Here is a 27,534-nt window from a genome sequence, read left to right on the forward strand (position 1 = left end):
TGCACACGTGTGTACTCTCACACAAAGACTGACACACACTTACACACACAAATGCACACACATATGCACACACACACACACACCTGTGTGTGCACAGGCCAACACACACCTACCCACACAAACAGACACACACAGGTACTTGCACGATTGCACACATTGCTTGGGTCTACACTTGGAGCGCGATATGGAAATGCGCTAGGTAGAGGGTGGCAGCCTGTGTGACATTACCCCCCTGTTTAAAATAGCCCCCTCCTGCACACTTCTGAAGGGTTAGCATAGCCACGGGCAGAAACGCACTCCTGTTTACCTGCTCTCCTGCAGGGCGGGGTCAGATTAGCCCTCACGGGACTGTGAGCGCTCGGGAGACGGTTTCGAGCGTCCGACCGCGCAGCGGACGAGCTAATCCCCACGGCAACCAGTCAACGCGTCAGCAGGCTGCCTGAGGGAGGGCATCTTCAAGCACACCTTCACTCGTCTGATGGAGATGTTCACTGAGAGGCAGTAGACTGAGGGAGATTGGCCCACTGGCGGACCAATCGAATGCCAGGGGCGGGCTGCGCAGATGAGTCATCGGCAGATAAACTGAGACGCCGCTGGCTCTCTGTGTGCTCAGAGCCAGCCTGCGTTCTGACAGACTGGGTAGATACAGCACAGGAGGCTGGGATTCAGCTCAGGACAGCAAGTAGCTTGGAGGTTATCTGAGTACAGTTACCACAGCTACAGGAGAGAGGGGCACTCATCTCACGCAGGGGAACATGCAGACACAGGGTGGTACTCAGACCTGGAGAGAGAGGAAGTGTGTGTGTGCATACTCTACCCCCTTGCTGGTCGTCTGTGTGTAAGACGTGGGGCAGACTCCGCCTCCTTGTGGCTTGTCTCTGTGTAAGACATGGGACAGACTCCGCCCCCTTGCCTGTCATCTCTGTGTAAGACATGGGGTAGACTCCGCCTCCTTGTGGCTTGTCTCTGCGTAAGATTTCGGTCAGACTCCGCCCCTCGCAGGTCATCTCTGTGTAAGACATGGGGTAGACTCCGCCCCTCGCAGGTCATCTCTGTGTAAGATATGGGGTAGACTCCGCCCCTCGCAGGTCATCCCTGTGTAGATGTGGGGTAGACTCCGCCCCTCGCAGGTCATCCCTGTGGAGATGTGGGTCAGACTCCGCCCCTCGCAGGTCATCCCTGTGGAGATGTGGGTCAGCCTCTTGGCCTCAGGAGTAGGAAACTGCGGCTCAGCTCCCTCCAATCAGCAGCCATTAATCACTTTAATCTGTTTTAATCGGTCTGTTTACGGGAAGGCCTGTGCGCTGGACACAGGGCTGCATTTCTCCAGCGTTCTCTCTCTCCTTTCGCTCGCCCTCAGCCGCCTTTAAACCGCAGCGATAATTATCACGTATGTTTTGGAGCACAATAACGATAACGATCACCATCGCCATGTGGTGCCTTTCTTTAGTCTTTAATTGTACCTGATGCCGTAGTAAACATCCAAACTTCAGAGGCCGTGGAAAACGCTTCAGGGAGAGAGCATAACCTGTGATGTCTGTTGGGTGTTACTAAAGCAGCCAATCAGCAGCGAGGTCGTACAGCTTCCCTGTGTTCATGCGACGTGTTTCTGTCGATCACATGGAAGCTGAATGGCCAAAAGATATCAGTGGTGATGTTGTTTTCCCGGAAGCATTTCACATGGCCTGTTTGAATGTTTACTACCACACCTGGTATGATTAAAGAACAAACGAACGAAAGATTATGCAGATATGATGATTGTTATTTATTTTTTTTAAACATTACCAATAAGTACCATTGTGGTATATCACCAGGCCCTACTTAGTACCCCTGTGCCCTTTGGCTCCTCAAGCGCATTTTCCTTATAAGTCCATTGGCTGAGGGAGGTGATGTCCCGCCCCTCCCCCTCCCTCCCTGTGTCTGCAGCTCCTCTCCGCTGAAATGCCATGCGACCTTTGACCTTTTAGGGCTGTGGGACTGACGGCGCCCGGACAAATGTTGTTTTCTGAAGAGCGGTCACCGTCACCCTCGGCCGTGAAGCTTTCGAACCCACCCTCGACTCTAATGATGCGATACGAATACTGAGCCCGGAGCGCGCGGGAGACTGTTTCCATGGAGATGGGTGGCAGAGTGAGTGAGTGAGTAGGGTGGGGTGGGATGGGTTTGGGGGGTGGGGGTGGGGGGGGGGGGGGTGAAGGGGTGAGTGCAGTGGTGTGAGGGTGGTGAAAGTGTGAAGGTGTGAGAGCAAAGCTGCAGCAGTCAGCGTTCTGTGTGTGTGTGTGTGTGTGTGTGCGCGCGTGCATGTGTGTGTGCGCGTGCATGTGTGTGTGCGCGCACGTGTGTGTGCGCGCACATGGCTGTGTGAGTGCATGTGAGTGAGCGTATACTGTGGGTAAGCGTGTTCGTGTGGGACCGCGCTTGTGTGTGCTTGGGCATGTGGCTGGACTGTGCACAGTTGATTGATTTAGCATTGATTAATGGAGAGCTGCTGCCCTTTGCATTTCCATAGCAGTGCGCTGAGAGTCAGGGAGGGAGTTATTGGCCGGGCTGTTATGGGCCAGTGATGGGAATGGGTTCTGCTGGGACTTCCTTCCTGCAGAAAGGGCACCAGCGTGATCGCTCATGAAAGGATTTTTAATATGCAGCTTTATAGCAGGCAGCTGGTGTATGGATATGATTGCCCAGAGAGAGGGAGAGTGAGTGAGTGAGAGTGAGTGTGTGTGTGTGTGTGTGTGTGTGTGTGTGTTTGTGTTTGTTTGTGCGTGTGTGTGGGCGTGTACATGTGTGTCTGTGTCTGTGTGTGTGCGTGTGCCTGCGTCTGTTTTTTTGTGTCTGTGTCTGTGTTTTTTGTGTATGTGTCTGTCTGTGTGTGTGTGTGTGCTTGCATGTCTGTGTGTGTGTGTGTGTCTGCGCCTGTGTGTGCCTGTGTGTGCCTGCGTGTGTCTGTGTGTGTGTGTGTGTCTGTCTCTGTCTGTGTGTGTGTGTGTGTGTGTGTGTGTGTCTGTCTGTGCCTGTGTGTGTGTGTGTCTGTCTGTCTGTCTGTGTGCGTGTGTGTGTGCTGTGGGATGGGTTGTACACTGGCTGCCGGTGCAGAAGCGTACTGCCCTGCTCTCTGTACTGTGAGATGCACTGGGCTGGAGTAGGCCTCATCTGTTTCCTGTTTGAGCTGCAGTGACAGTTGCTCTGATGATGGCACAAACCGTCTTTTCCTTCCTGCTGCTCAGTCACACTTATCTCTCACAGTCGCTCTGGCAACGTGTCTTTATTTTGTCCACATTTTGAGCTGCATCCTTCGAGCAGACCTGCGGTCGTCCCCAGACTACCATTCTAAGCTCAGCCAACATTTTCAAATTGTCCTGCTTCCTGTGTAGTCTTTTAAAGAATCCCTTACTGAAATTCTGTCAGTGCTGGAAAATAATTAGCTGGAGAATAGCGCTGAACGTCACTAGCAAACAGACAGCAGTTTCACACATTTTGCTTTATTTAAAGTTGGTTCTTAGGTGTTGTATTTGGTACTTGGTTATGGGGAAGTGCTTTTGTCAGTGCTAGATAAAGACTGCATTTTGCAGTTGCACCACACTAGTCAGAGAAAGCGGCTTTCACTCCCAAATGCCACTTTTTATGTGTTTTTTTTTTTTCTTCTACCAAGACTGGCACACCCCTTTGTGCCTGTGACAGGCCATTTCGATAGAGAACAATGAGGGCGCTGACAGCAATATTTCATACCTCCCCCTTTCATATCATCTCATATCTCTTCATATATTTCAGCCGATAACCTGATATTCCCTCTCATATGCATCATCTCATGGCCTCGTGCATCATCTCCTGCGTGCTCTCATATCCTCTGATACGCCATCTCACGGTCTGCCACGCACTAGTGTCATAACCTCTGAAGTAATCCGCCTGTAACGAAAAGCAGAGGAGCGGTGTGCTCGGAGACGATCGGACGTGACGGGCTCTTCTGCGCTGGGGTGTGGAAAACACCAGGCCTCGTGGGCGGTGGGGCAGGGGGGCAGGGTGGTTAGGGTCAGCAGGTCAAAGTCCCGGCGTGAGAAGGTGTCGGAAGTTCTCCATTTCTGTGTTTCTGCAGTCCTGTTTTCTTAGCAAGTGACTTAGTCACTCAGAGGTGGCCCAAAGCTTGAGGGCCAAGTTCCCCAATGACCAAATAGGGACCGTTCAGTTTAAAAAAAAAAACAATTTTAATTTCTCCCTCTAGTGGGAAGAAGGTGTTACTGCGGGAGCCGCCGTGTCGGTCAGTGAAGCACGCAGCTGTCTCTTTATGCGCCTTTTCCAGCCGCCGTCTCTCTGAACGAGCGGTTTAGCGCCTCGGCGGCTCCTAATCCCCCTAACGACTCAGAATGATGATGCGTCGCCTTCTGTGATTGGTGTCAGGGGGCACTCAATGGAACCGGTCCCCTTTGCGATCGTCATTTCTGCAGTCGTTTGTGTCGAGGGTTTTCCGGGCAGAGGTGATCGCCACCTCTCCCGTCTGCTCTGGATGCAAACTCGGGGTCGGGTCCGATGCCCTCAGTCACGGTGCAGACAGCGAGCTGAAGCGCTTATCTGTGACCTGCTGCAGACTCACCAATCACAAGTCGGCGCTCTTTGTAGAACCACCATTCACAGTTCAGTGTGGACTTTGTAGACTGACTAATCACAACGTCACGCCTGCCAACCCTCCTGCATTTTGTGCCTTTTCCAATTTTGTGCCTATTGTGATTTCTTGTGAATTTCTTGTAGTTGAGACTACGCTGGAAAAAGGGTGTAGATCATTGGCTCGTGTAACATTGACTCTCCAAAGCTTCCATATGACTAGTCAGTCTCACACTCCTGTAACGATGCAGTTGATGATGCCAGCGAAAGGCAAGTCCCCTTTAAATTCACCTTCAGGGGAAGAGGTGGTGGTGCAGAAAAATGGTGCAGTGGGACTTTCAGCATTTTCTGGCGTGGTAAGCATTGTTGGGACTTCAGCTGGCGTACAGTCACAGGCTAGCACAGCGTCTGAGGGGGAGAGAAAGTATTCTTCATCGCACCCACCGAGCGACTGCAGCCTGTGGTCTTCATGATTATCAACCAATGCATCACTTTTTAATAACTTGCGCCTGTCAACCCCCGTCATATTTACCCTCTTAAAAGGAGCAAAATGCACCGTTTGGCAGCTGTGCAGTATATCAAAGTATAGGGGAGGTTACCTTCCAAGCGAGATGAGCAAGTTATCTGGCAAATCTTATTTCCATAAGTCGGTGTTGGCCGGCATCCAAGGTAGAATTGCCCTCTCTGTCTCGCAGAGACGACGCTGTTGTTATTATTTTTATATTCCTCGGGATTATTGCTGGCTGTCAGCCAAAGTGTTATTTATAGATTGTGTGGCGTGTCGAACGGCGTGCGGTCGTCCCTGCCGCGTATGAATATGAGCCGAGCCAAATTTAATAACGCGGGATGTTGGTATTGATGTGCTGTAGCGCACGGACTCTGGCGAGCTGGGAGTCTTGTAAATCCCAGTGTCTGGCTCTCCGTCTGACCCTCTGCAGGGATGTGTGTGCTGTTCTGCAAACACATCCCCCTACAGAGGGAACGTGCCCGGCCGACGCAGTTTCGGTCCTGTAGCAGCAGAAGTCAAACAGGCCCTTCACCCGTTCTTGCCTTTCCGTTAGAAAGCGAAGAGGCGGGGAGGAAGGCCGGCCTGATGCGTGCCGCATCTCTAAAATGGCCGACGCACGCCACGCGCGTCGATGGAGGAGCTCGCCTTCAGAGCGCCCGGAAACGGAGGGAGAGCGGCGGCCCGGACGCCAGACGCCGCCTCGCAGCGACGGCGCCCCCCTTTGGAGTCTGAGCGGCGCTTTGCGGGAAAGGGAAAGCACATTCCGTTCACCTCGCCCCAGTGGCGTTAACACGCGCGCACGCTCCATTTACCGCGACCTCTGTGCCCCCCCCCCCCACCAGTCTGAGAACGCTCCCTGTGTGAGAGCCGTTTGCGCCAAAGACAGCCGGGGACTCGGGGACTCGAAACTGTCCTCCCTCTCTCACACACGGCCCTCCCTCCACACCCCGCCTCCGTTCTGCCCATCGACCGTCGCCAGAAAAAAACAAAACACCGTGTGCGTCGAAGGACAAGGTGTGCAGACTGTGCACTATCCCTAAAAGCCAGCAAATGACTGTAGGTACCCGATTAATTATCCCCCCCCCATCCCGACTGCGAGTAGCGTAAATGAAAGGAAATGAGTTCGGCGGTGGCGGAGGTGGAGGTGGAGGTGGAGGAGGAGGACATGTCGCTCTAATGGGGTGCTTCGTTCGCGTTTTGTTTTTTTCCATTACGGAGGGCAGCCTTCCAAGGATGAAGCCAGTCATGCAGAAAATGCACTACACGGTTCATTCAGGCAAAGCGCGGACCACTGGGAGAGAGGGAGAGGGAGGGGGAGAAAATGAACTTCATTTAGTCCCGTGATCGAGCTTCCCTGTGTCACGTCCGAGAATGAGCCGGGGGATGACTGCGTGCGAATCTTATGACATCAGGTTTGCCAGTTTGCAGAAGCATTTTCGGTAATCTTGAGTGGGTCCCAGAAGAGTTTGGGCCTAATGAGGCGTGGCCTGAAAGGTTTGGACCTAAAGGGGAGGAGTTTGGAGCGCAGACCACTGTAAGGTGTGAGTTTCTTGTCTGGTGGAAGGCTAGTAATGTCATTATTTTCTTAAAGGAGAACTCGGGACTTTATATATAGATCTTGCAAAAATATTCTTTGCATAACTTGTGAACATGGAAAATAAAACTGGAATTGCATTTCATTTACAAATGAACTGGCTTCACTCCTTCACTTCTAATGTAAGAGTGAGATTTGAATTTAACCAGCTGCTCATCAAGTTAACATTAAACCCTTTCTGTTAGCAACAGGTTGCATCCAAAATTGTTTTTAGAGCTCCAGCTTAACTGCTTTCTCTTCCATCAGTGACTTTTCAATGTTTTCTGGGAGTTTCTCTGCAAGTTATACTGTAGCTTACAAGTTAGCTCTCAATGCCTGTAGGACGAAGGGTGTCTACTTGGTTATAAAATGTTTGAAGAATTAAAGTGGAATGTCTGAATAGCATGTTTGTCTGGAGCCTCCTTTGATTTTTATGCTCACCTCCCTGAAACGTATTTCCATTTTATTATCCCACGAGCACCTCACAAGTCACATCTTTAAGGGGGAGAAGTTTGGGTTCACCTAGACACATCTCATCCCTCCAAGCCAAATTGCGGGCGGCGTTTCTGTCAAACTCCATTCACCGGCGGGATCAAAGTTGAATAATACAATATCTGAGCTAGTCAAGCTACGGCCGTCTGATGTCAACTGACACAACATCACCCTTCAGTGCTGCGCCCATTGCGTCCGAGCCGTCTTCTGAAGCAGTATGACAGAGATGGAGTACGGGTTACGACCCTGTGCTGGGCTGCTCAGGGGGAGGAGCTTCTGTGGCTGGCGCCCGTTACGCTGCTGAAAATCCAGGTGAACTTTGACCCCGTAAAAGCACTGAAAATTATGTTGTCAAAAATACGGTTTGAAAGGGCTCGTACAATTTCTTTCAGATGACAGCCTATGACGTGTTTGGTCCCAGTTCAGGCTGAGAGTGCATGTGTTCCCCCCCCCCCCCCCCCCTCCCCTTTCACTATAAATGTAGCTAGCAACAATACCCTTAAAATAGCCAGATAGTCCCATGTGGCCCATGCAGAATAATGGAGGTGTTGTGGTCTCATGAGCTTAGCATGCTTGGGTGTGGCTTCCAGTGCTGCGGTCCAGCATGGTAATGACTTCCTGTATGAGCTCCCCACGGGCAGGAAGTTCACCGCTTCGCTTGTAGGGGCGTGTCTCCCGCTTTCTGTCAGAGAGGGGCCTGCTGTCCAAACCCACTTCACCACGAAAACAATTCATACAGTGTTGGGTTTGAGTTTAACGGTCTTTGTAGGAGCCATGGTAACAAGTCCGGCAACAGTGAGATTTAGAAGATAAAGCACAATGACCGTGAGTCACTCTTTCTCACAAAGTTTGTTTTATGGAGAAGTCACTGGCTAGGCATGACATCATCGCTCAGGAGTTTCATGGTTTCAACACATTCATGGGTGTTCACGCAAGAATACAGTGTGTATGGAGTTTAGGCTGCCCCCTGTAGTATGGAGTGTTGAAGCGTGTCATCACCCTTGCGAAACAGAAACCGTGCTGGTGTGTTTCACACATGCGTATTAACCCGTGAGTGATTGGCCGGTTTTCTGTGTTGGCCTCGTTGTGTGGACAGAGCCGGAGTCCGTTTTCCCTGTAAGACGTTCCGCCGATGTTCCAGGTCAGGTCCTGGTAAGATTTATGGAACTCTCAGCTAGCAGAATTATTTTCCTTGCAAACTCCCCGTGCAAGCATCGATTTTCAGCTGATACGCCACGCTTCCGTTGTTTATCCAATGTATTTGCGATCATATAATTGAGCTATGAGTTATCTTAAAACTGTAACTGTTCAGCTGTGTTGCAATGGTCGGATTTACATCTCTGCCAAAACTATCATTCAGCTAAACATCTGGCTGTTTTGAAGGCAAACTAGCGTAATGTTAGTTGTCCTGCATTGCCTCTGAGGGTAGACGTCCTGCTTTGCCTAATCTATCCTGAACGGTCATGCCATGCGTGAACAGATCAGCACCGAATTTTCCATATAGGAAAATAGTAGGCTATTAAATAGTATTTTGCCCGATTCTCCGGATTTTCCAGCCGCACCACTGTGGGCGGATGACTTAGCCCCTCTGGTGTGGGCCCGTGAGGGGGAGTGAGTTAGACTGGGGTCAGAGTGACCCGCGCAGTCGGCCTGTTCGACGTCACCGGCCAATCACGGACGAGCTTTATCTCCACATCGCGTTCCGTTCTGCTCCCGTGCCAGGCGGTGTGGATGGAGGGTGAGCATGTGGACAGCTGTTTGTGGAGGACACAGGATTTGTTGCCCTTGTGTGATGATAATACACATGCCTGCTACGTGCTGGGTGATATACAACCTGCACCACCCCCCCCCTCCTTTTTTTTCAGGGTGTCATTAAAAACCCATGTGGTCTCTGACCACCGTTATGCAGTAAACTTGCCGATATATGCTGTCACAAGGGGTGGACATTGTGGTGATTTTTATACTCTAACTAGTAAAGCTTTAGCCATGATACGCCTTTTCACTCAAATTGTACTTTTCTGAAAAGCTCATTTTCTCCTTGAAAACAGCTTGCATGCTAACCAGTGCTGCTTGCTTTGAAAAGTCTTGATTAGCTGCAATCCTATTTCAACTAATAGTTACTGATTTTTTTTTTAAAAAGCATCGTTATCCCCCAACCCCTCCCCCTCCCCCCACCATTACATTTTTTTGACAGTTAGACAGGTCCTTGCTTCTCGACATAGCATTGCACCATTGCATGGGTTTGTGACTGTTAACACCCAGGAATGGTGACTGTGTCTTCCACTGACTCATCAGAGTCTGTGGCCTGTCCTTTGATTTAGAATAGAATATTTCAGTGCTGCCCGTTTCTGTCAACTCTCAACCAAATGCTGTTCGCTTCTGTCATCTTTCAACCAAATGCTGTTCGCTTCTGTCATCTTTCAACCAAATGCTGTTCGTTTGTCATCTTTCAACCGAATGCTGTTCGCTTCTGTCATCTTTCAACCAAATACTGTTCGCTTCTGTCATCTCTCAACCAAATGCTGTTCGCTTCTGTCATCTTTCAACCAAATGCTGTTCGTTTGTCATCTTTCAACCAAATGCTGTTCGTTTGTCATCTCTCAACCAAATGCTGTTCGTTTCTGTCATCTTTCAACCAAATGCTGTTCGCTTCTGTCATCTTTCAACCAAATGCTGTTCGCTTCTGTCATCTTTCAACCGAATGCTGTTCCTTTCTGTCATCTTTCAACCGAATGCTGTTCGCTTCTGTCATCTTTCCTGTCAAACTAAAGTTATAACAGCAGAGTTGTTTGTGTTCGCCCCGTGACGTCACACATCACAGAAGTAATTTTCCGGCTTTGGGTGCTTCCGTCAAGCGTGATCAGCATTGGTTTGCCAGATTTCAAGCCACACCAACAACAATTTCATCTTAATTTAATGAAAAACCTCCAGACTGAAAATCATTTGTCTAATATATTTGAGGGATGCAATTATATGGTGCTTACCCTTTAAAAATGATGCCTCCGTGTATTGAAGTGCAAGTCAGTTCTTTGAAGTTTGAGATCGCTCCCAAACACTAGGCCAACATGTTTTGTAATGTTTTGTACATTGTAGCCTAATTCCTGAGGATGACAAGATTGCTCACGTGTATGTCAGTCTTAAGTACACACCATCCTTAAAGATGAAATTGCTTTACAGAGTACAGTCACCCAAACGTACTCCTTACAATTCGGAAGGAATGCTGAAGAACACGCAGAAATGCATTTCAGAAGTACAGAGTGATTTCTTGGGAAGAGATCATATGTCACATCAAATGTTTTATCAGCATGGAATAATTATTTGGAAAGAGATCACTCATGCATGGTAATTAACAAGAACATAGGAATGCTTAAAGAGGATTAGCCTCCTACATGTAGCTTATGAGTTTTACAAGGACGGAGTAATTCCGCAGAGATCACACACACACACACACACACACACACACGTGCTTCACAAGAACAAAGTGATTCTTTAATAGTATGAGCACACACACGAATGAGCTTTACAAGCGCGGTTCGGTTTTTAAGAACGCAAGGTCGTCCGTGTGTATACTTCACCAGCGCACGGTCCTTCTGAGAGGAGATGAGACGGCACGACCGCTGCCTCATTATCTCCTCGCCATGGCAACAATAGACACTTGGCGTCGACGCGTTCTGGCTGGAGTGCGCTTAATGGACTTGGGTTATTTTAAGGCTCCTGGCGCTCGTCCGGTCTGAGCGAGCGTTTTTACTCACGGAGCGTTTAGGAGAGCGAGCTCCTGGCGCTCGTCCGGTCTGAGCGAGCGTTTTTACTCACGGAGCGTTTAGGAGAGCGAGCTCCTGGCGCTTGTCAGGTCTGAGCGAGCGTTTTTACTCACTGAGCGTTTAGGAGTGCGAGCTCCTGGCGCTCGTCCGGTCTGAGCGAGCGTTTTTACTCACTGAGCGTTTAGGAGTGCGAGCTCCTGGCGCTCGTCCGGTCTGAGCGAGCGTTTTTACTCACGGAGCGTTTAGGAGAGCGAGCTCCTGGCGCTCGTCCGGTCTGAGCGAGCGCTTTTACTCACGGAGCGTTTAGGAGAGCGAGCTCCTGGCGCTCGTCCGGTCTGAGCGAGCGTTTTTACTCACGGAGCGTTTAGGAGAGCGAGCTCCTGGCGCTCGTCAGGTCTGAGCGAGCGTTTTTACTCACTGAGCGTTTAGGAGTGCGAGCTCCTGGCGCTCGTCCGGTCTGAGCGAGCGTTTTTACTCACGGAGCGTTTAGGAGAGCGAGATGCTATCGCGCCCGCTGGGGGAGCTTTTAATATCGCCAGCGTCACCGGCCCCCGAACGAACAGCCGAGTCACAGAGGCTATTTTTGTTTTCGCTTTTGGGGGGGGGGTGGGGTGGGAACGTTCCGTGCCCAGCGTCTATTTTCGCGTGCAATGCCATTTCAGAGACAGCGACTCTGCGTGTTTGAAAAACAAAGTGGGCGTTCAGGCGGCCCTGATGGGAGGGTAAAAATAGCTCAGCCTGCGGAGGGACGTGCCGGTGTGAGACGCGGCTGAGGCACGGCCACGCGGAGGGAACCGGCGCTCGCAAACACACGGGTTAATGATTATCTCCCGCGGGAGAGAGAGAGAGAGAGAGAGAGAGGGAGAGAGAGAGGCCGCTCCCGTGCGGTCGCACAGGCTTGAGAGAGGGAGGGAGGGAGGGAGGGAGGGGCGCTCTGCGGAATGTGGAGACGGCACCCTTTTTTTTTTATCGCCGTCGTTCCAAAGGAAAGGCGTGGAAGCAGCGAGTCCGCCACGGCCCTGGCTGATGAACGTGCCCACCTGATGGGCAGCACGTTCGGATGGGTGTGTTTCAGCTAATAGATCGACCCTTGTGGAGAAATGTGTCGATTCCTGCTTCTGTGTTGTAGTTTAAAAGGTTTTAATCCACATACCTCTTAACTGTGGCCTTTGAAATGGACTAGGCCTCCACAACTGTGTTTCAGATAAGACCTGGGGTTACTCTGTGGCATCTGATGACACCGTGAGTGTTGTGGGAGGGCTGGTGACACCGTGTTTGGTATGGGAGGCCTGGTGATACCGTGTTTGGTATGGGAGGCCTGGTGACACCGTGTTTGGTATGGGAGGCCTGGTAATACTGTGTTCGGTGTGGGAGGTCTGGTGACACCGTGTTTGGTATGGGAGGCCTGGTGACACCGTGTTTGGTATGCAACACCGGTGCGTATTTCTAGTCAGGCAATCGCAGTGAAATCCCATTGACCTGCATTCGTGAATACTCAGACTTCCCCATTAGCAGGAGAGCCACTTCGAATGAGCACACAGCCGCAGGAGGCTGAGCGCGGCACGGACGGGATTACATCGCTGCTCAGGAATGTCGCACCGGTTTTTCGTGACGTTACGGGAATATCGCGTGTGCCGGTTATTCATCACATCGGGGGGGAAAGAGCACGTGTCAGTTATCCACCACGCCACGGGAATATCACGTTTCCCCAGTCATTCAAATGCAGCTCTGGGCTGTTTTGTTCAGCGTGTGCCCGGCTGAGCTGCTCGTCACTGCTATGCTCATGCGTACGGTCATGCCTGCGCGCTCTTTAAGGAAGACCCGCGTAGCCGCGCTGCGGCGCTGCATGTGCTGCTGCTGTGCGTTTAGCGCTGTTAGCGTAGCCGAACCCCTTCCCCAGGATGTGGTGTGCAGCAGGGCGCTGCAGTAATACCGAGGCGGAAGGCTGCGTCGCCAACGCTCTCAAGAGAATGCTCAGGGGACGTGCGGGCACGTCTGAGCCCTGTGGCAGGAAGCGTCTCTCTCGCGCTTCCTCCTGCTCGATTTACCCAGAGTTCTGTGCGTCTCCCACCCCCTCCCTGCTCCGCGCGGCGTTTCCGGCATGTCCGCACACGCCCCAGCCGCACGCTGGGAGCAGTTTAGCGGTTCCACCGGGCTACGTTTCTGCGCCGCCGCCGTGTGAACTGCCTTGCGTTGGCGTGGGCGATGAGAACCGGCCCGCGTCATACGCCCACGCACCCGAGGGCACGGTCGCGTGCGGCAGCGAAACCCAACGCGACGGACTCAGACGCAGACGTGTCCTTTTACACTGCCGGCTGGCTCCGGTTAGCGCAGGAGCCGCTAGCGGTTAGCGCTGGAGCCGGAGCCTGACGCAGCAGGGCAGGGCCGGGGCGATGGGGTGCTGTCACCGGCCCTGTAATGGAGAAGGGAGCGCGCCCCGAAGCCGTCCGCAGATCAGAACGTCAAACCGACGGGGCTAGCCAGCGCGGGAGGCTCCTCAGGGACTCATTATCATTCCTTACGGAAGCTGAGCCACAGCACACCGGCCGGAGCGGGGACGGGCCTGAGTGTGCGCCCTGTGTGTGTGTGTGTGTGTGCGCAGTGACAGCACAGTGAACTCTCCAAAGGCTGTAAACCTGCTGTTTTCCCCCGGTTTCACTACCCAGCCTAAACAAAATTTTAAAAAAAGTTTGGGACAAACAGTGGCCGCTTTTCTCACCCTACATCAGGGGTCCTCAGTCTTATCCTGACAGCGTGGGTGCTGGCTTTTGTAACGCACCTTGATTCTATTAATCAAGGTGCTCGGTAAAGACTCTAGTGGTTTATTCAGGAGAATCCGGTGTGTAACTGCCTGCTTGGTTGGAACATCCCTTTCCCTTTCAGGATAAGATTGAGGACTGCTGCTCTGCAATCAGTCATGGCTGGCTGGCAGGACAGAGTGGGGCTGATGTAGGTGTGATTCTAGTGCAGTCGGTTTTATGGTGTCACTTAAATTCACATCATTTGTGAAGGCGGAACCCGACATTCCCCCCGCCGTTCCCTGATTGGCCCGGCGCCCGATGAGTCATGTCTCCCAGCACGGGCTGAGAGGGGGAAGGAGGCGAGGCTGGACGCGCCCGCAGCGGGTTCAGGGGAGAAGTGAGTGCCACTCCCTGAAACGCAGCGGTCAGTTCAGGGGTCAGAGCTGAGTCAGAGCTCCCGCCTGTGGAATGTTTACTCCGGCAAGAGTGATGTGTTTCTGCCGAAACGTTACAGCCGACGCCTGAGAGAGAGAGAGAGAGAGAGAGGGGACAGGGCTGGGGAGAGGGGGGGAGAGAAAGGGAGAGACAGAGAGAGAGAGAGAGAGAAAGGGAGAGAAAGAGCACCCGGGAGAGAGAGTGAGATAGCCAGGCAGAGAGAGAGAGAGAGAGAGAGAGAGGGAGGAAGAGACAGCACTGCCACTGTTTTGCTCTGCAGGGCTCCCCACATTTCCCACATTCCCTCACCTCCCCGTACCCCTGGGCTTTCTCAGTTAAATGCCTGAGGTCCAGAGTTAAGCTGCCTGGGCCCTGAGACCAGCCCTCGTTTGTGTAGGCTAATCACGCCCAGCCAAGACGTCTCGCGTGCGCCGCGCCGCTCCTGAAGGAGCTCCTTCAGCCCGGACAAACCGGTGGAGCGATCGAGGCGTGGCCGAGCCGTCGACCTTCAGGGCTCTGCCAGCAGTCCGGCGCAGGTCATTTCCTGTCCGACGCTCGCACGCCACTTCCTGTTCAAAATGGCAGCCAGATAAAAGACACCCGTATGAGCAGAACCTGGTGAAAGGTGCCCGAGTCCGTCCTGCTGTAATCGGGGGCCCTGGTTTCAGACGGGGGGGGGGGGGGGGGGGGGGTTGCAGGCGGGGCGTGGGGGGTGCGTGAAACCTGCCAGGGAGGCGTTTAATTGGAGCGCGCTCTGAGCCGGAGGAGGCTGCGCGGGGCCGGGTTTGGGACAGGCTGGCATGCGGCTGTGATTCAGAGCGACAGTCAGGTGTGGACTGTGTGACTCTGAGTCGCTCAGGACGGCTTCTCCGGGCCCCAATTATACGCCTGTGCTGCTCTCGCATTACTCATGTGAGTCTGAGGCAGGACCAGTCACACAGCCGCACCAGCAGACTGTCTCACGCTGCCTCCTCCTGCGCTGTGTGTTAGGGTGTGTGTGTGTGTGTGCGTGCGTGCGTGCGTGCGTGCGTGTGCTTGCATGTGTACCTGTGTGCGTGCCTGCCTGTGCTCGTCTGTCTGTGACGTGTGCGTGCATGTGCGCGTTCTTGTGTGTGTGTGTGTGTGTGTGTGTGTGTGTGAGAGAGGGGACACTGCTGATGAGGTGTCCTCTACCCTTTCCCGTGCTGTGTGTCTGTGTGTGTGTGTGATAGATAAAGGCTAACAGTTAGAGAAGACTGTCCTGTATTGGGGTTTATTAGGTTGTCCGTACACAGTGGAAACAGATGTGCACAGCTGATCTGCCAGGTGACGGGCATTTCAAACACTGAGGTCTTGAAAATAATGATATCCTATTAATAGAGAGATATCCTGTCAGCAGTTTTCAAGCTGCACTGGAATTTGGCCCAGAAATGTTTATAATCTCGGACTTGTGTAAAATTCGGCTTTCCTGTGAGCCGCGGAGCTTTTGTTCTCTGTCACGAGCGGCTTGCTTCGGAGCTCCTTACGCACTTACTGGAAAAATTGAACGTTTGCTAATTGCTAACTAGCTCCGTCAACCTAGAATTAGCTTGTGCTTGTGCACAGAGATGATTGCTAGCTATGTAGCTAATGGGCTGTCACTGGAAGAACCACGTGCTGTATGTTTCAGTTTAATTTTAAATTCCATTTATTCTGCCTCCACGGCTCTATCGAAATCAAGCCATTCTATTTAATGATTTTCCTTCTGAGGTGTAACTTCTGTACAAGCGTCGCAACATCATCCGACATAAGAAAAAGACTTGCTTGGAAGCTCCAAAATCAACAAAGCATAAATAAAATTCTGAAAAAATGCTATATAATATGTGCTTTGTTTTATATACAACAGCTAATTTGCATTAACTTAAGCAGCAGTATCTACTCCCTCTTCAAAGAAGTAAAAAAAAAAAGAAGACATTTCTGGATGGTTTTGTGTTTCAGTAGTTAAGAAAAAGCCAAATTTAAATGCTTGCAGTAAATCCTACACAATGTTATGCTTTGTAATTTGTTATAATACACACCCCATATTTATCAGATTTTGTCTTCATTATAAACTAGTGGATAGTGGACAGCCTTATTCACGGAAAACCCTATGAAACTCTGGTCCAGAGTCTACTGTCCACTACTCCGTACTGATATGTGCAGTGTCAGCTGTGCAAGTCATCCTGGATAAGAGTTTCTGCAAGGTAAATAAACAGCCAGTGCAGCTCAGGCCAAAGTCCTGCGCTCTAACCGCTGCTCCACATTCCCACACTGCCTGGTTTGGAAGCATCATTGAGTCGAGGCTAATCCACAGCGCTGCAGTTACGATGCAGAATGTTGTAACTCTAAACTACCGCACAGTGCCTCGTGAACACATTCGACTTTCCAATTAATCCAGAGCATGCTTTAGCCTCAGCCGTCCATCCCCGTTCTTCCGAGGAATACCCTGCTCCAGCCCGGATAAGACTTCTCCCCTAGGACCCCTGTAAACCCCAGATGACCAATCCCGAACTGCGGCCTGTTGCAGCACAGACTGCTAATGGCTTGCATGCGGATGAATGTGATGGGCAGTGTAGTCTTTATTCCAGCTGCAGTTTGGGCCTGTGTGATTCTGCGGTGTGTCAGTTGCCGCGGGCGCTCAGTACCCCCAGGACAAAGCCTCCGTCTATGCTAATGGCCCTCACCACCGCGGCTAGAGCAGATGTCATTGGCTAGTAGCAACTGAGGTAGCGCGTTCATATGAGCCAAGTTCATTTGAACGCCTCAAGTTCCTTCACACAGGGACTCTGCAGTGAGCCCTCTCCCGTTGTGAGAGCAGTGCTTAATTACCTCTGATCACGCTGAGGTCGTCAGGATGAAGGCGGGTAATGCTGGCCCACTCGCAGCGAGGACTCGGGACACTGTCGGAGCGCCGGTGTGTGGGCGGAGCCTGGCGAGGAGACCGAACCGGGGTCACGGCGATGGAGAGAGAGAGAGAGAGAGAGCCGCTGACGAGCCCTGATGGCGGTAACGGAAGCGGTCTTTGAGCCGCCGTCCCGCCGCGGCGGTACCTCAGAGCGCGGAACGGCGGGTCTTGCGAAACGCGGCTGTGTTGAAACAGGCTGGTTAATGAGTCGGGGTCTTCGCCCCGGCGCTCCTCTCTCCCGCGTGGAGCGCGCGGAGGCCGCTTATCTCCCTGCGCATCTGGCTGATCTCTGCGGATCAGCCAGCTGAGGGACCTGCATCGTGTTTGTCAGCACAATCCGTAAACCTGTTTGTTGCCCTGGAATGCTTCTCTGGTGCAGCTGGCTTTTCCCTGGAGGTCGCGCAGTCTGTATTGGGGCCAGGTGAACTGTCATCATCAGGACGTGACCTGTTTTTAAAGTATTTTTTAAGCTTGACTGAAACTTGGGTTGAGGGTGGTCCTGGTATCTGAAAGTCAACAGCGTCCTCTCTGGTACTGTGGGAGAAATACAGATTGGGAGAACTGCAGGAAATATTCTGGTGTCTGCTGTCCTCTGCTGGTCGAATAGTATACTGTAATCGTGTTAGGTGTTGCGGTGTATAATTTGTTTAAAATAGTCTCCATTAACAGTTCTGAAATCAGCTCTGTGTGTTGCACTCTTGTAAATCACTTAATTTAGGGATTTTAATCTATCTGTAAGTATCAAAATGGCTAATCATGTAGCATCGGAGCTCTTCCCCTCCTGCAAGTGGAAGGTCTGTGAATTCTCCCTCTTGAATTGAAGTGTTTGACATCTAATGGTGACAGCTCCAGTGGATTCGCTCGCCTCGCTGTCCACTCGAGATTTCCTTCTGTCCGATTGACTTTATGCTTCTCTGTCTTCCGCTTCTCCCTCTCTTCAGACTCTCAAACGGCTGATTCCAGACGAGGTAGGTGTGCTCTCTGTCTCCCCCTGCTGTCCAGTCTAACTAACGCCCTCCCATCTCCGTTCGTCCCATCCCAAATCGCTCCCCCGTGCAGTCCAGGCACTGCATGGCTCTGTCTTGTCCAGCCCCTTCACTGTGGAGGTGGTGCTAACATCCCACGAGCATCCGATAGTTGACCGCGAACGCATCCTTTGTGTGGTCTGTAACTGCTCTGTACACCCTGGCTCCTCATCCGTGATCCTTGGAGAGTTCCCCTATTAAACCCCCCTCCTTCCCAGCGAATGACTCTCCAGGAGCACGGTTCAGGACCCCGGGGTTAAAGGTCATGAACATCACGCATTTGTCTAACGTGTGTGTCAGTGTTGAACGTTTAGCACGCGGCTAGCTCGTGCGCGATTGCTTAGCAGTTGTCACACAGCCGGCTTATGTGCGACGTGCTCAGCAGTTGGAGCTCAGCTAGCTTGTGTGTGAATGCTGAGCATATAGCACGCAGCCAGCTTGTGTGCAGCGCTGAAGTTAGCATGCGGCTAAATTATGTGCAAGTGCTGAACAGTTAGCACGAAGCTAGCTTGTGCGCAAGTGCTAAACGGTTATCCCGCAGCTACCTTGAGTGTGAATGCTGCAAGCGTAACATGCAGCTAGCTTATGTGCAAGTGCCGAACCGCTAACGTGCAGCTAGCTCCTGAGTGAGTGTTGAACGGTTAGCACACAGCTAGCTTGTATGTTAGCGCTACACTTTCAGCACCCAGCTAACGTGTGTGTATATGAACAGAACCTTTGTGGATCAGGTAAGTGGGCAGGAGAATCTGTCCTGTGAGGCTGAAGAAGAGGGCCAGACACTCCCTGCACAGCTGGCCTGATGACATCACGTCTCTAGCGTTGAGCTCAGTAGACGTGATGACATCGTGTCTGGATTCCCCGAGGCTCACAAAGGCCTTCTCGGGCTGTTCTCTGACGATCGATACGCACCTCCACTTAATCTAAACCTGAGCTGCAGGCTAATCTTTCCTCCACAGAGGTAGTCGATGAGTTTTTGACAGTTCAGGTGCAGAGGAAAGTTTCTGATTGGACGAGTGAAGCGGATTTTCAGGTATGAGCTCCAGAAAGTAGAAGGTTCATTTACGGATACAGCCAGCTGGAGCTGACCCCCTTCGTTTAGCTGTTTTCAGAGAACAGCCCTAACTGCCCTCAGAAGGAGCCTGTGATTTTGCGGTGGCAATGTCTGGGTTTGGGTTTGGGGTGGGTATGGGGGGTTCAGACACTTTAAAGATATTGGACGGACTGGCCAGAGGTTCGACAATGGAGCCGGTCTTCCAGTAACCTGAGATGATCATTTCTCTGTCACTGAGTGCCCAGAGCTGTTTGCTGTGTTCATATTGCCCTTTTAATTCTGTGTTTCCGTCTCTCTTTCATGCCTGCGTAGGCATTAGTTTGATCAAATTAGCAGATTTAAATAAATATATCTTTTTGTATGATGGCGCTACATATGTGGAGTTATTTGTGCTTGGCATTTCAAAGGGTATAATCATAAATCATTCAGGCATCAATGTTTGAGCTGTGAGCTGAAAGCCGAGGTGTTTTTAAATACCCACAGAAAGTGCATTCAGCCTGTGTGCTCAGGTCCTTTATGTAAAACTTTAAAGTTCAATGCGTAAAGATTAGTGTCTCAATTGATCTTCACGGATGAATTAATTTTCCCCAGATACATGAATCTTTAAAGCCTTGTCTTTCTATGTGGGCACATTTTATGTTTAGACCTTTTATGAATGGAGTTCAACATATTCATTTAATCCACATGCCTCTAAAATTGATCTGAAATAAGACTGCGCTCTGTTCTGGTGAATACCGTAACCAGAGGAGACGAGAAGAGGTGCGGTACTGCCTCACAAACGTCTGGTTTTCAGTTTGAGTCCATTACCCCTCTTCTGCAGCCTGATTCATAGACCTCATAAAGAGTAGCAGTCATTTGCATTATGCATCCATGAGCGTTATCTGCAGACCTGTGCATCTGAACATGATGTAGGCCTACCTGTGTCTGGACACTCGTAGATGCACCTGATGAATTTTAGGCCTATTGATGGTTCAGCACAATGGGAACTGATCTCTTACTGAACTGTGTTTTTTTCCTGTCCTGCCGTTTCTCCTCTGGGTATCGTTTGGTTCTCCTCTGCTCCCGACCCCTCCCTCCGTGTCGTCCCCGCCTTGTCTGTTTGACTCCGCCCTCCCTTCTCTTTGCCTGCCTTTGCTTTTCTCGTTGTGACCCCGCCCCCCTCCCCTTCAAACTCGCCCCTTCTCATCCTGCCCCTCTCCCCCCCTGACCCCACCCTATTCCACTCACCCTCCCCCCAACCCCGCCCTATTCCACTCACCCTCCCCCCCAACCCCGCCCTATTCCACTCACCCTCTCCCCCCTGACCCCGCCCTATTCCACTCCCCCTCTCCCCCCCTGACCCCACCCTATTCCACTCACCCTCTCCCTGCATCCTGCCGCTCTCCGTCCCTGCCCTCCTCCCTGCCCTCCTCCCTCCTCCCTCGCCCTCCTCCTCCCTGCATCCTGCCTCCTCCCTGCCCCCGCCCTCCTCCCTGCCCTCCTCCTCCCTGCATCCTGCCACTCCCCGTCCCTGCCCTCCTCCCTCGCCCTCCTCCTCCCTGCATCCTGCCTCCTCCCCGCCCTCCTCCCTCGCCCTCCTCCTCCCTGCATCCTGCCTCCTCCCCGCCCTCCTCCCTCGCCCTCCTCCTCCCTGCATCCTGCCTCCTCCTCCCTGCCCTCCTCCCTCCTCCCTGCAGCTGGAGCGCTTCACCAGCATGCGGATGAAGAAGGACAAGGAGAAGCCCCACGTGCAGGGCCAGCGCCACTCCTCGGCGGCAGCGCTGTACGAGGTGCCCAGCCCCACCATGCTGCACGACCACCCCGACGACTACGTGCTGGAGCTCTTCGAGCAGATGCTGGTGCGGGAACCGAACCTCAAATATTTGTGCTTATTTGTTTTAAAACTTTCGTTCGTTCTTTCGTTTGTTCGTTGCCAGAATTATAGGTTAAATGTCTCAGTTGGGAAAGATTGATGCCTGCGGGGGTGGTGAAGTAGGCTCTGCTCTCTCTCCAGGTGGACATGAATCTCAACGAGGAGAAGCAGCAGCCTCTTCGAGCGAAAGATATCACCATTAAGAGAGAGATGGTGTCCCAGTACCTGCACACATCTAAAGCAGTGAGTCTCTGCTTCCTACCTGAACACCTGTAACGCAGAGAGTGTCAGCTCCCTACCTGAACACCTGTAATACAGAGAGTTTGACTCTGTGCGTGTGCGTGTGTGTGCGTGTGTGTGTGTGTGTGTGCGTGTGCGCGCGTGTGTGTGTGTGCGTGCGTGTGCGCGTGTGTGTGTGTGTGTGCGTGTGTGCGTGTGTGCGTGTGTGCGTGTGTGTGTGTGCGTGCGTGTGTCTGCTTGCTCCACAGGGCCAGAGTCAGAAGGAGAGCTCCAAGTCAGCAGTGATGTACATTCAGGAGCTGAAGACAGAGCCCAGAGACATGCAGCTACTTGGCTGTCTGGAGTCGCTAAGAGTGTCTCTCAACAACAACCCTGTCAGGTAACAGACTAACTCAGGGGTGGGCAAACTTTTTGACTCGCGGGCCACAATGGGTTTTCAAATTTGACAGAGGGGCCGGGCCAGGTGCATTTGGAGGGAGTGTTTGGGCCGGATATACTAAAGCATTAAATGTAGTGTGTGCAAACCTCATAGCACAGTAAGAACACTACAACCCAATTTATTAACTGTCTTTCAAATGTGAAAAATAGCCCTTATCAATTAATAAATTTGTCTCAAGGAATATGCAAGATATGACATTTACATACTATTTCGCAGATACTGGGATGAGGAAATGTAAATAGATTCAAATAACACACGCACTGTGATTTATCAAGATTGCGTCTGTTTTTAATAAGTTTCAATTTAAGGTGCAAAGTTAAAGAAATCAACATTTATTGAAAAATGGAATCACTTTCAACATTCAAAACATATTATTACACAACGAAATACTCAAGCTCAATAATATCTACTTGTGTTAAACTCCGCAAAATCATAAATGGATTGTCTTGACCGCGCGCTCTACAAACTCGCTACGGAAGACCTCGCCTTCATGCGCAAACAGTACACGTGTATTGTTGCCAAGCACACAGACATGGGCTGTATTAAATATCCTACCTGTAGCTGAAAATTTAAATTAAGAGCGATGTGCGGCGTGTTAATTGAGCTACTGTACCGGTGCTGTGCGTAAATACGCATTGCTCTTAATTAAAAGACGCACTTCCAAACTTTCCAAATGCATTTTTTCAAAACACAGAAGAAAAACTCACCATTTCAGTGGGAACAGTGTTGTTGGTCTCCCTTTTTTGCCAGTGCATCAAAGTCTGGAGTTAGTTTTGTTGTGGCAATTCTCAGGACAGATCTGAGGTGTTGGTCAGTTAACTTGGATCTGTGATGGGCTTTGTTGATTTTCATGACGCTAAACGTCTGTTCACACACGTAAGTCGAGCCAAACAACACCAGCATCTTCTGCGCCGTCCTCCGGAGGTTTGGAAACGCGGTCTCGTTAAGTGAAGCGTAAAAGTCATTCAGTTTAAGAGACTTGAACTTCTCCTTTGAGACGGAGTCAGACTGAAGATCGATCAGTTCTAATTGCAGCTCCTGCGGTGCTAATTCGGGGTCTTGTGACAGGGGACAGGACACCAGTTGAAGTGACTTGTCAATTTTTTCAAAATCACAGAACCGACGGCAAAATTCTCTGTGCAGATCGTCCAGCGATTTGCAGTATTTCTTCGCATTTCGGGCGGCCTCTTTCTGCACGGCTAGTGTGGGGAAATGTGCGAAAGATTTGTTTGACATTTGCCTGGAGAATAAAACCAGCTTGGATTTGAAGGCTCTCACATTTGTGTACATGTCGTGCGCAAACTGATCTTTACCCTGTAGCTTCACGTTCAGCTCATTCATGTGTGAAAATATGTCCACAGCAAACGCAAAGTCACAAAGCCAGTTTGTGTCGCTCAGCTCGGGAAATTCTTCGGATTTCCCCATTAAATTAAAAAATGAGCGAATCTCGTCTTTGAGCTCCCAGACTCGTTGAAACACTTTCCCCAAACTTAACCAGCGAACGCGAGAGTGGTAAAGTAGGTCCTGGTGATCCGCATTAGTTTCTTCCAGAAACGTAATGAACTGACGATGATTAAGTCCCTTTGCTCGTATGAAGTTAACAAGTTTTACAACTGGATCCACGACGTGATTAAGCTGCAATACAGACTTACACAGAGACTCCTGATGAATGATGCAGTGAAGTAAAATAACATTCTGGTCAGGGTTTTCTTCTTTCACTTTATCCTGGATTCTTTTCAGCAGCCCGATGTTTTTTCCAGTTAAATTTGGCGATCCATCCGTGGTGACATTGGCAAGTTTACTCCAAGGTAGCTTCATTCTCTCGATGACAGCAGACACCTGTTCATATAAGTCCTCTCCTCGCGTTTTCCCTTTCAGTGATTCCATGCTCAAAAGCTCTTCCGTTATCTCAAAACTGTCGTTAATCCCTCGGATAAAAATTAGGAGCTGAGCAGTGTCTTTTATGTCGTTACTTTCATCCAGTGCTAGTGAATATAACTTAAAGGACTCCGCCTTTTTGTTTAACTCGCTGACTATATCTTCGTCAATCAGTTCCACGCGACGAGTCACTGTCCTGCGTGCTAAACTAATTTTTTCAAACTTGGCTTTGCTCTCCGGACACAAGAGACCTGCTGTCTCTACCATGCACTCTTTCAAAAACTCGCCTTCGGAGAAAGGCTTGCTAGCCTTTGCTAATTTGAATGCCAGCAAATAACTTGCCTTGGTACTTGACTCTTGAATTGCAGTTTGTCGGTGAAAAAAGCTGTTGATTCTGTAAATTAGCTGCCAACCTCTGAGCAGTAGCCGCCCGTTCTTGTGTTGACTGCTTGCTAGCATAGTTTGCATGTTTCGTGGCAAAGTGACGGCTGATATTGTACTCTTTGAAAACCGCAACAGCTTCTTGGCATATCAGACATACAGCCTTTGATCGGACTTCAGTGAAGAAGTATTTTGTTGTCCACTCCTTATTAAACACTCGGCATTCGCTGTCCACTTTCCTTCTCTTTGGTCCGCTCATTTTTACAGAAGGGCTTAATGGTGACGTGAAACGAAGTGAAAATTAAAGTGAAATAAAGAGAAATACGCGCCACTCCAACAACGGTCAATGTGTTTCGAGTGCGCCATCTATTGGGGAAAGGTGGGCATTGCAGGGAAAGGGGAAAAAAGAAGGTTTTTACTATAATTTGGACAAGTTCGGCGGGCCGGATTAAAAAGCCTAACGGGCCGTACGTGGCCCGCGGGCCGTAGTTTGCCCATGTCTGGACTAACTCATACACACACACACACACACACACACACACACACACACACACACACACACACACATACATACACACACACACACACACACACACACACACATACATACACACGCTCACGTGCATGTGTCTGGAGTCGCTAAGTGTGTCTCTCAACAGCAACCCTGTCAGGTAACAGAGTCTGGCGCCCTCTGCTGGACTGCCTCATATACTCAGCCGGTGGGAGCTTAACTGCTCTTGCTATCAGACACACGGGGGTCAGTTAACAGTCAGGCCCCAGTGTGAGGATTTAAAACAATTTTCATATTTGCGCGTAGCGTAAGGAGCCTCGTTAAACCGATTTGCGTAGTGTAGCGCCGCAGGTGACAATTAGCACGATAATTAGAACGGAGGTCTGATAACGGACCCCTGTTTTCTCGTTAAAAAGCCTTCCTCGTTATCAGACTCCGTTGCAGGGGGGGGGAAATTAGCCACTAGCCCCAGCGGGCTGGAGCTCAGGTCTCCCGCGGAGTTCAGGGCTGGTTATCGGAGACCGTGACGATATCGAGGACAAAGGTGCGAGCCGCGCGCTGAGACCGCTAGCCTCAGAGGTCTGAAACGTCTCTGCCGGTCGAAGGGGGGACGGCGCGGAGCTCAGACGCGATTGTGAATACGCTCGCGACGTGTCAGGCCGAATCGCCCCGTCGATTTTTCTTCGTCCCTTCCTGTTCCGATAGGCAGGGCCTGCTGTTTTTTAAATAAATTGTTTTTCTTTTTTAACCCTTTGAAGAACAGGTTGTTTTTTTTTGCGGAAGTCAGTTTAATGGAGTCAAGAACTCCATTTTAGATGCTGCGCGGATATGTGATATGATTTCACTGTGTTCACATCTGTACTGTTCCAAATTGTATGCCACCGACGACTCCCGCCCCAGGACCACCGATGGAAATGAGCTTTAGGCTGTATCTGCTGTATTATTTACTTGGTGTGCATTGTCCCTGTCAACTTAATGAATAAATAAACCAGATGAGTGCACTCAGTAGAGTGCAGATCTCCGCCAGGCATTCCAAACGGAAGCAGTTGTTGATCACTTGCGGCCCCTAGCGGCCGGTTAGGAGTTAGCACTCAGTCTGGAGTGTCAATGGACAATGATGGAAATTAATTCAAATAGAATACTTGTCGTTGACCGATTCGCAAAATATTCGAGAATCCGCGTCCTTGGCCTGCTGTCCGCATGCACAACAAATATTAGGCTGATCAGCCCAGTAGTATGCGAGATTAGCTGCTGACAGAGACACAAACGCACACACACACACACACACACACACACACACACACGCGCACAAACTCTCGGTCAGATTATTTAAAAACAAAAACACCTTTGTGTCTTAGTCTTTCATCTCCTGCCTGGACCGGATGCTCCCTTCAGCTCTTGCTGCGTTTCCCATACAATGACTTTGTTTGGGTGGCTCGCCCAGACAGATTTGCCCCCGCCCAAAAAGATTTTTCGGTATTCAGTTGCTTATTTTTATAAGCAATACGCTGTACTTCTGTATTCGTTCTTTTCCAAAAGTCAGTCGCATACAGCCGACTGTCATTTTCAATTATTTTTCGACATGATGTTTTGAAAATGCATAATGCCAAATTATTTTAATCAGTTAAAAGAAGGTGATAATATGTATAATAATCATAATCAAACATAAGAAAACAACAACAGGAACATTATTAAGAAGAAGATTGAATAATAATAAGAAGAAAATTGGAATGGCATTATCTTGCGCATAACAATGAAGCTTCGCTAATTTCTCTCAGAATGCAGCGTGTAGCTGCATATTGTTCATCCAAATTTAAACGGCACTTGTCGTACCCTGGCAGGATGTGTATTTGTTGTGTTTCAAGCAGGGTGGGGAAGTCTGGACTTGCAGTTTTTAATTTGGCCTGGCAATGCCGGGTAGTATTTTTGTGTTTGTCACGTTTAGTGAGCAGTCTGCAGCTGGTTGCTTTGTGAGCACGGCCTCTCTCCTCTGGGCTGTCAGTCTGGGACCTGCCTGGTCTCCATTTTGGGATGTGCCAGTGCCACCGTGAAGTCTGAATGTAGCCACTGTTTGTTAGTGTTTATGTTTTTCACCGTAGTCTGATTGCCTGCAATTATGTATTCTTGTTCTAGGGCCAAATAGCATGCCAGCTTGCTGTATTTTTTTTAATTTATTATTAATTTTGTATCCCAATGGGTGATATAATTATTTTGGTAATGTGCTATAATTTGGTTGGCTCTGATTATTGGTTCTGTTGTAATGGTGCTGCATGGTATTAGTGGGACTGGGTGGGCCTCTGGACCAGCTGGCAGGCCGGCTTGTTTCTGTGCTCGGTCTTGACATTTCAGAGCTTTCTGTCGATATGAGTGCAAATAGCTTTTTTAGGCACTTCCAGGATTGAATGGCTTTTTGAGATGTTAATGATTGGAGCACACTGTCCTAATTTTTACCCAGTGTGCATTATGAGGTGTTTGTCTCTGTGGATGGAGGCTGTGTTTGTGGAACTCACACAGGATTTCAGTTGGGGTTTCTCCCAATTTGCAAAAATCTAGCTTTGTCAGCAGACCCTATACTTCGCTGCCACAAAATACAGTTGGTTAAGTGACTGATTTGAATATTTCCAGCCAAATTCCAACTGGTGTGGCTCTTTTAATTAGCCTCTTGGCATAGAATAGAATGCACCGTCTGCTTTTTCTCTCAGTTCATTCTGAGCAATATCAGAAGCTCCCCGCGGAGCTAATCTTTAATCCTGTCCGTGTGTAATTTGTGGTGTGTTCTATGTTTGTGTTCCCCTGTGTCCGCCTTTTTCCGCAAAATAATTATTTTTGTCTTTTGAAGTTTTAATGCAACGGCCCGTGTCTTGCGGAATTTCTTGAGCAAATCTATTTTCTGCCGTGGCACCTGTTTGGTGGGCGATAGCAGAACAAGATTAGCCACGTAAAGGAAAGAATAATCATTTCTTCATTATATAAAGTGAAAACGGCAGCCTTGGGCTCGAGCTGCTGTCCTTTCTCTATCCACGTCCTTTAGAGAAGAAATTGTTTTGTTTTTTCTCATTTTAATTACCCGGAGGGGCCTGTACTTCCTGTGTACATTGCTCTCATTGTAGTATAGTGTTTATACCCCAAATACAACTTTCTATAAGTTTATA

The 27,534-nt window shown here is 50.2% G+C and overlaps 1 protein-coding gene across 1 annotated transcript in view; it reads left to right on the forward strand.

Moving 5' to 3' along the window:
• The window catches only part of LOC118222512 (protein diaphanous homolog 1-like), a 60,522-nt gene that overhangs the window by 11,712 nt on the left and 21,276 nt on the right, over positions 1 to 27,534 (forward strand). The window contains exons 2-5 of the mRNA XM_035408154.1: positions 17,947 to 17,973; positions 20,758 to 20,919; positions 21,075 to 21,176; positions 21,422 to 21,552. Coding sequence (XP_035264045.1) covers positions 17,947 to 17,973; positions 20,758 to 20,919; positions 21,075 to 21,176; positions 21,422 to 21,552 — 422 coding nt within the window. The remainder of the gene's footprint in view (positions 1 to 17,946; positions 17,974 to 20,757; positions 20,920 to 21,074; positions 21,177 to 21,421; positions 21,553 to 27,534) is intronic.

Source organism: Anguilla anguilla, chromosome 3, assembly GCF_013347855.1.
Source record: "Anguilla anguilla isolate fAngAng1 chromosome 3, fAngAng1.pri, whole genome shotgun sequence".
NCBI lineage: Eukaryota > Metazoa > Chordata > Actinopteri > Anguilliformes > Anguillidae > Anguilla > Anguilla anguilla.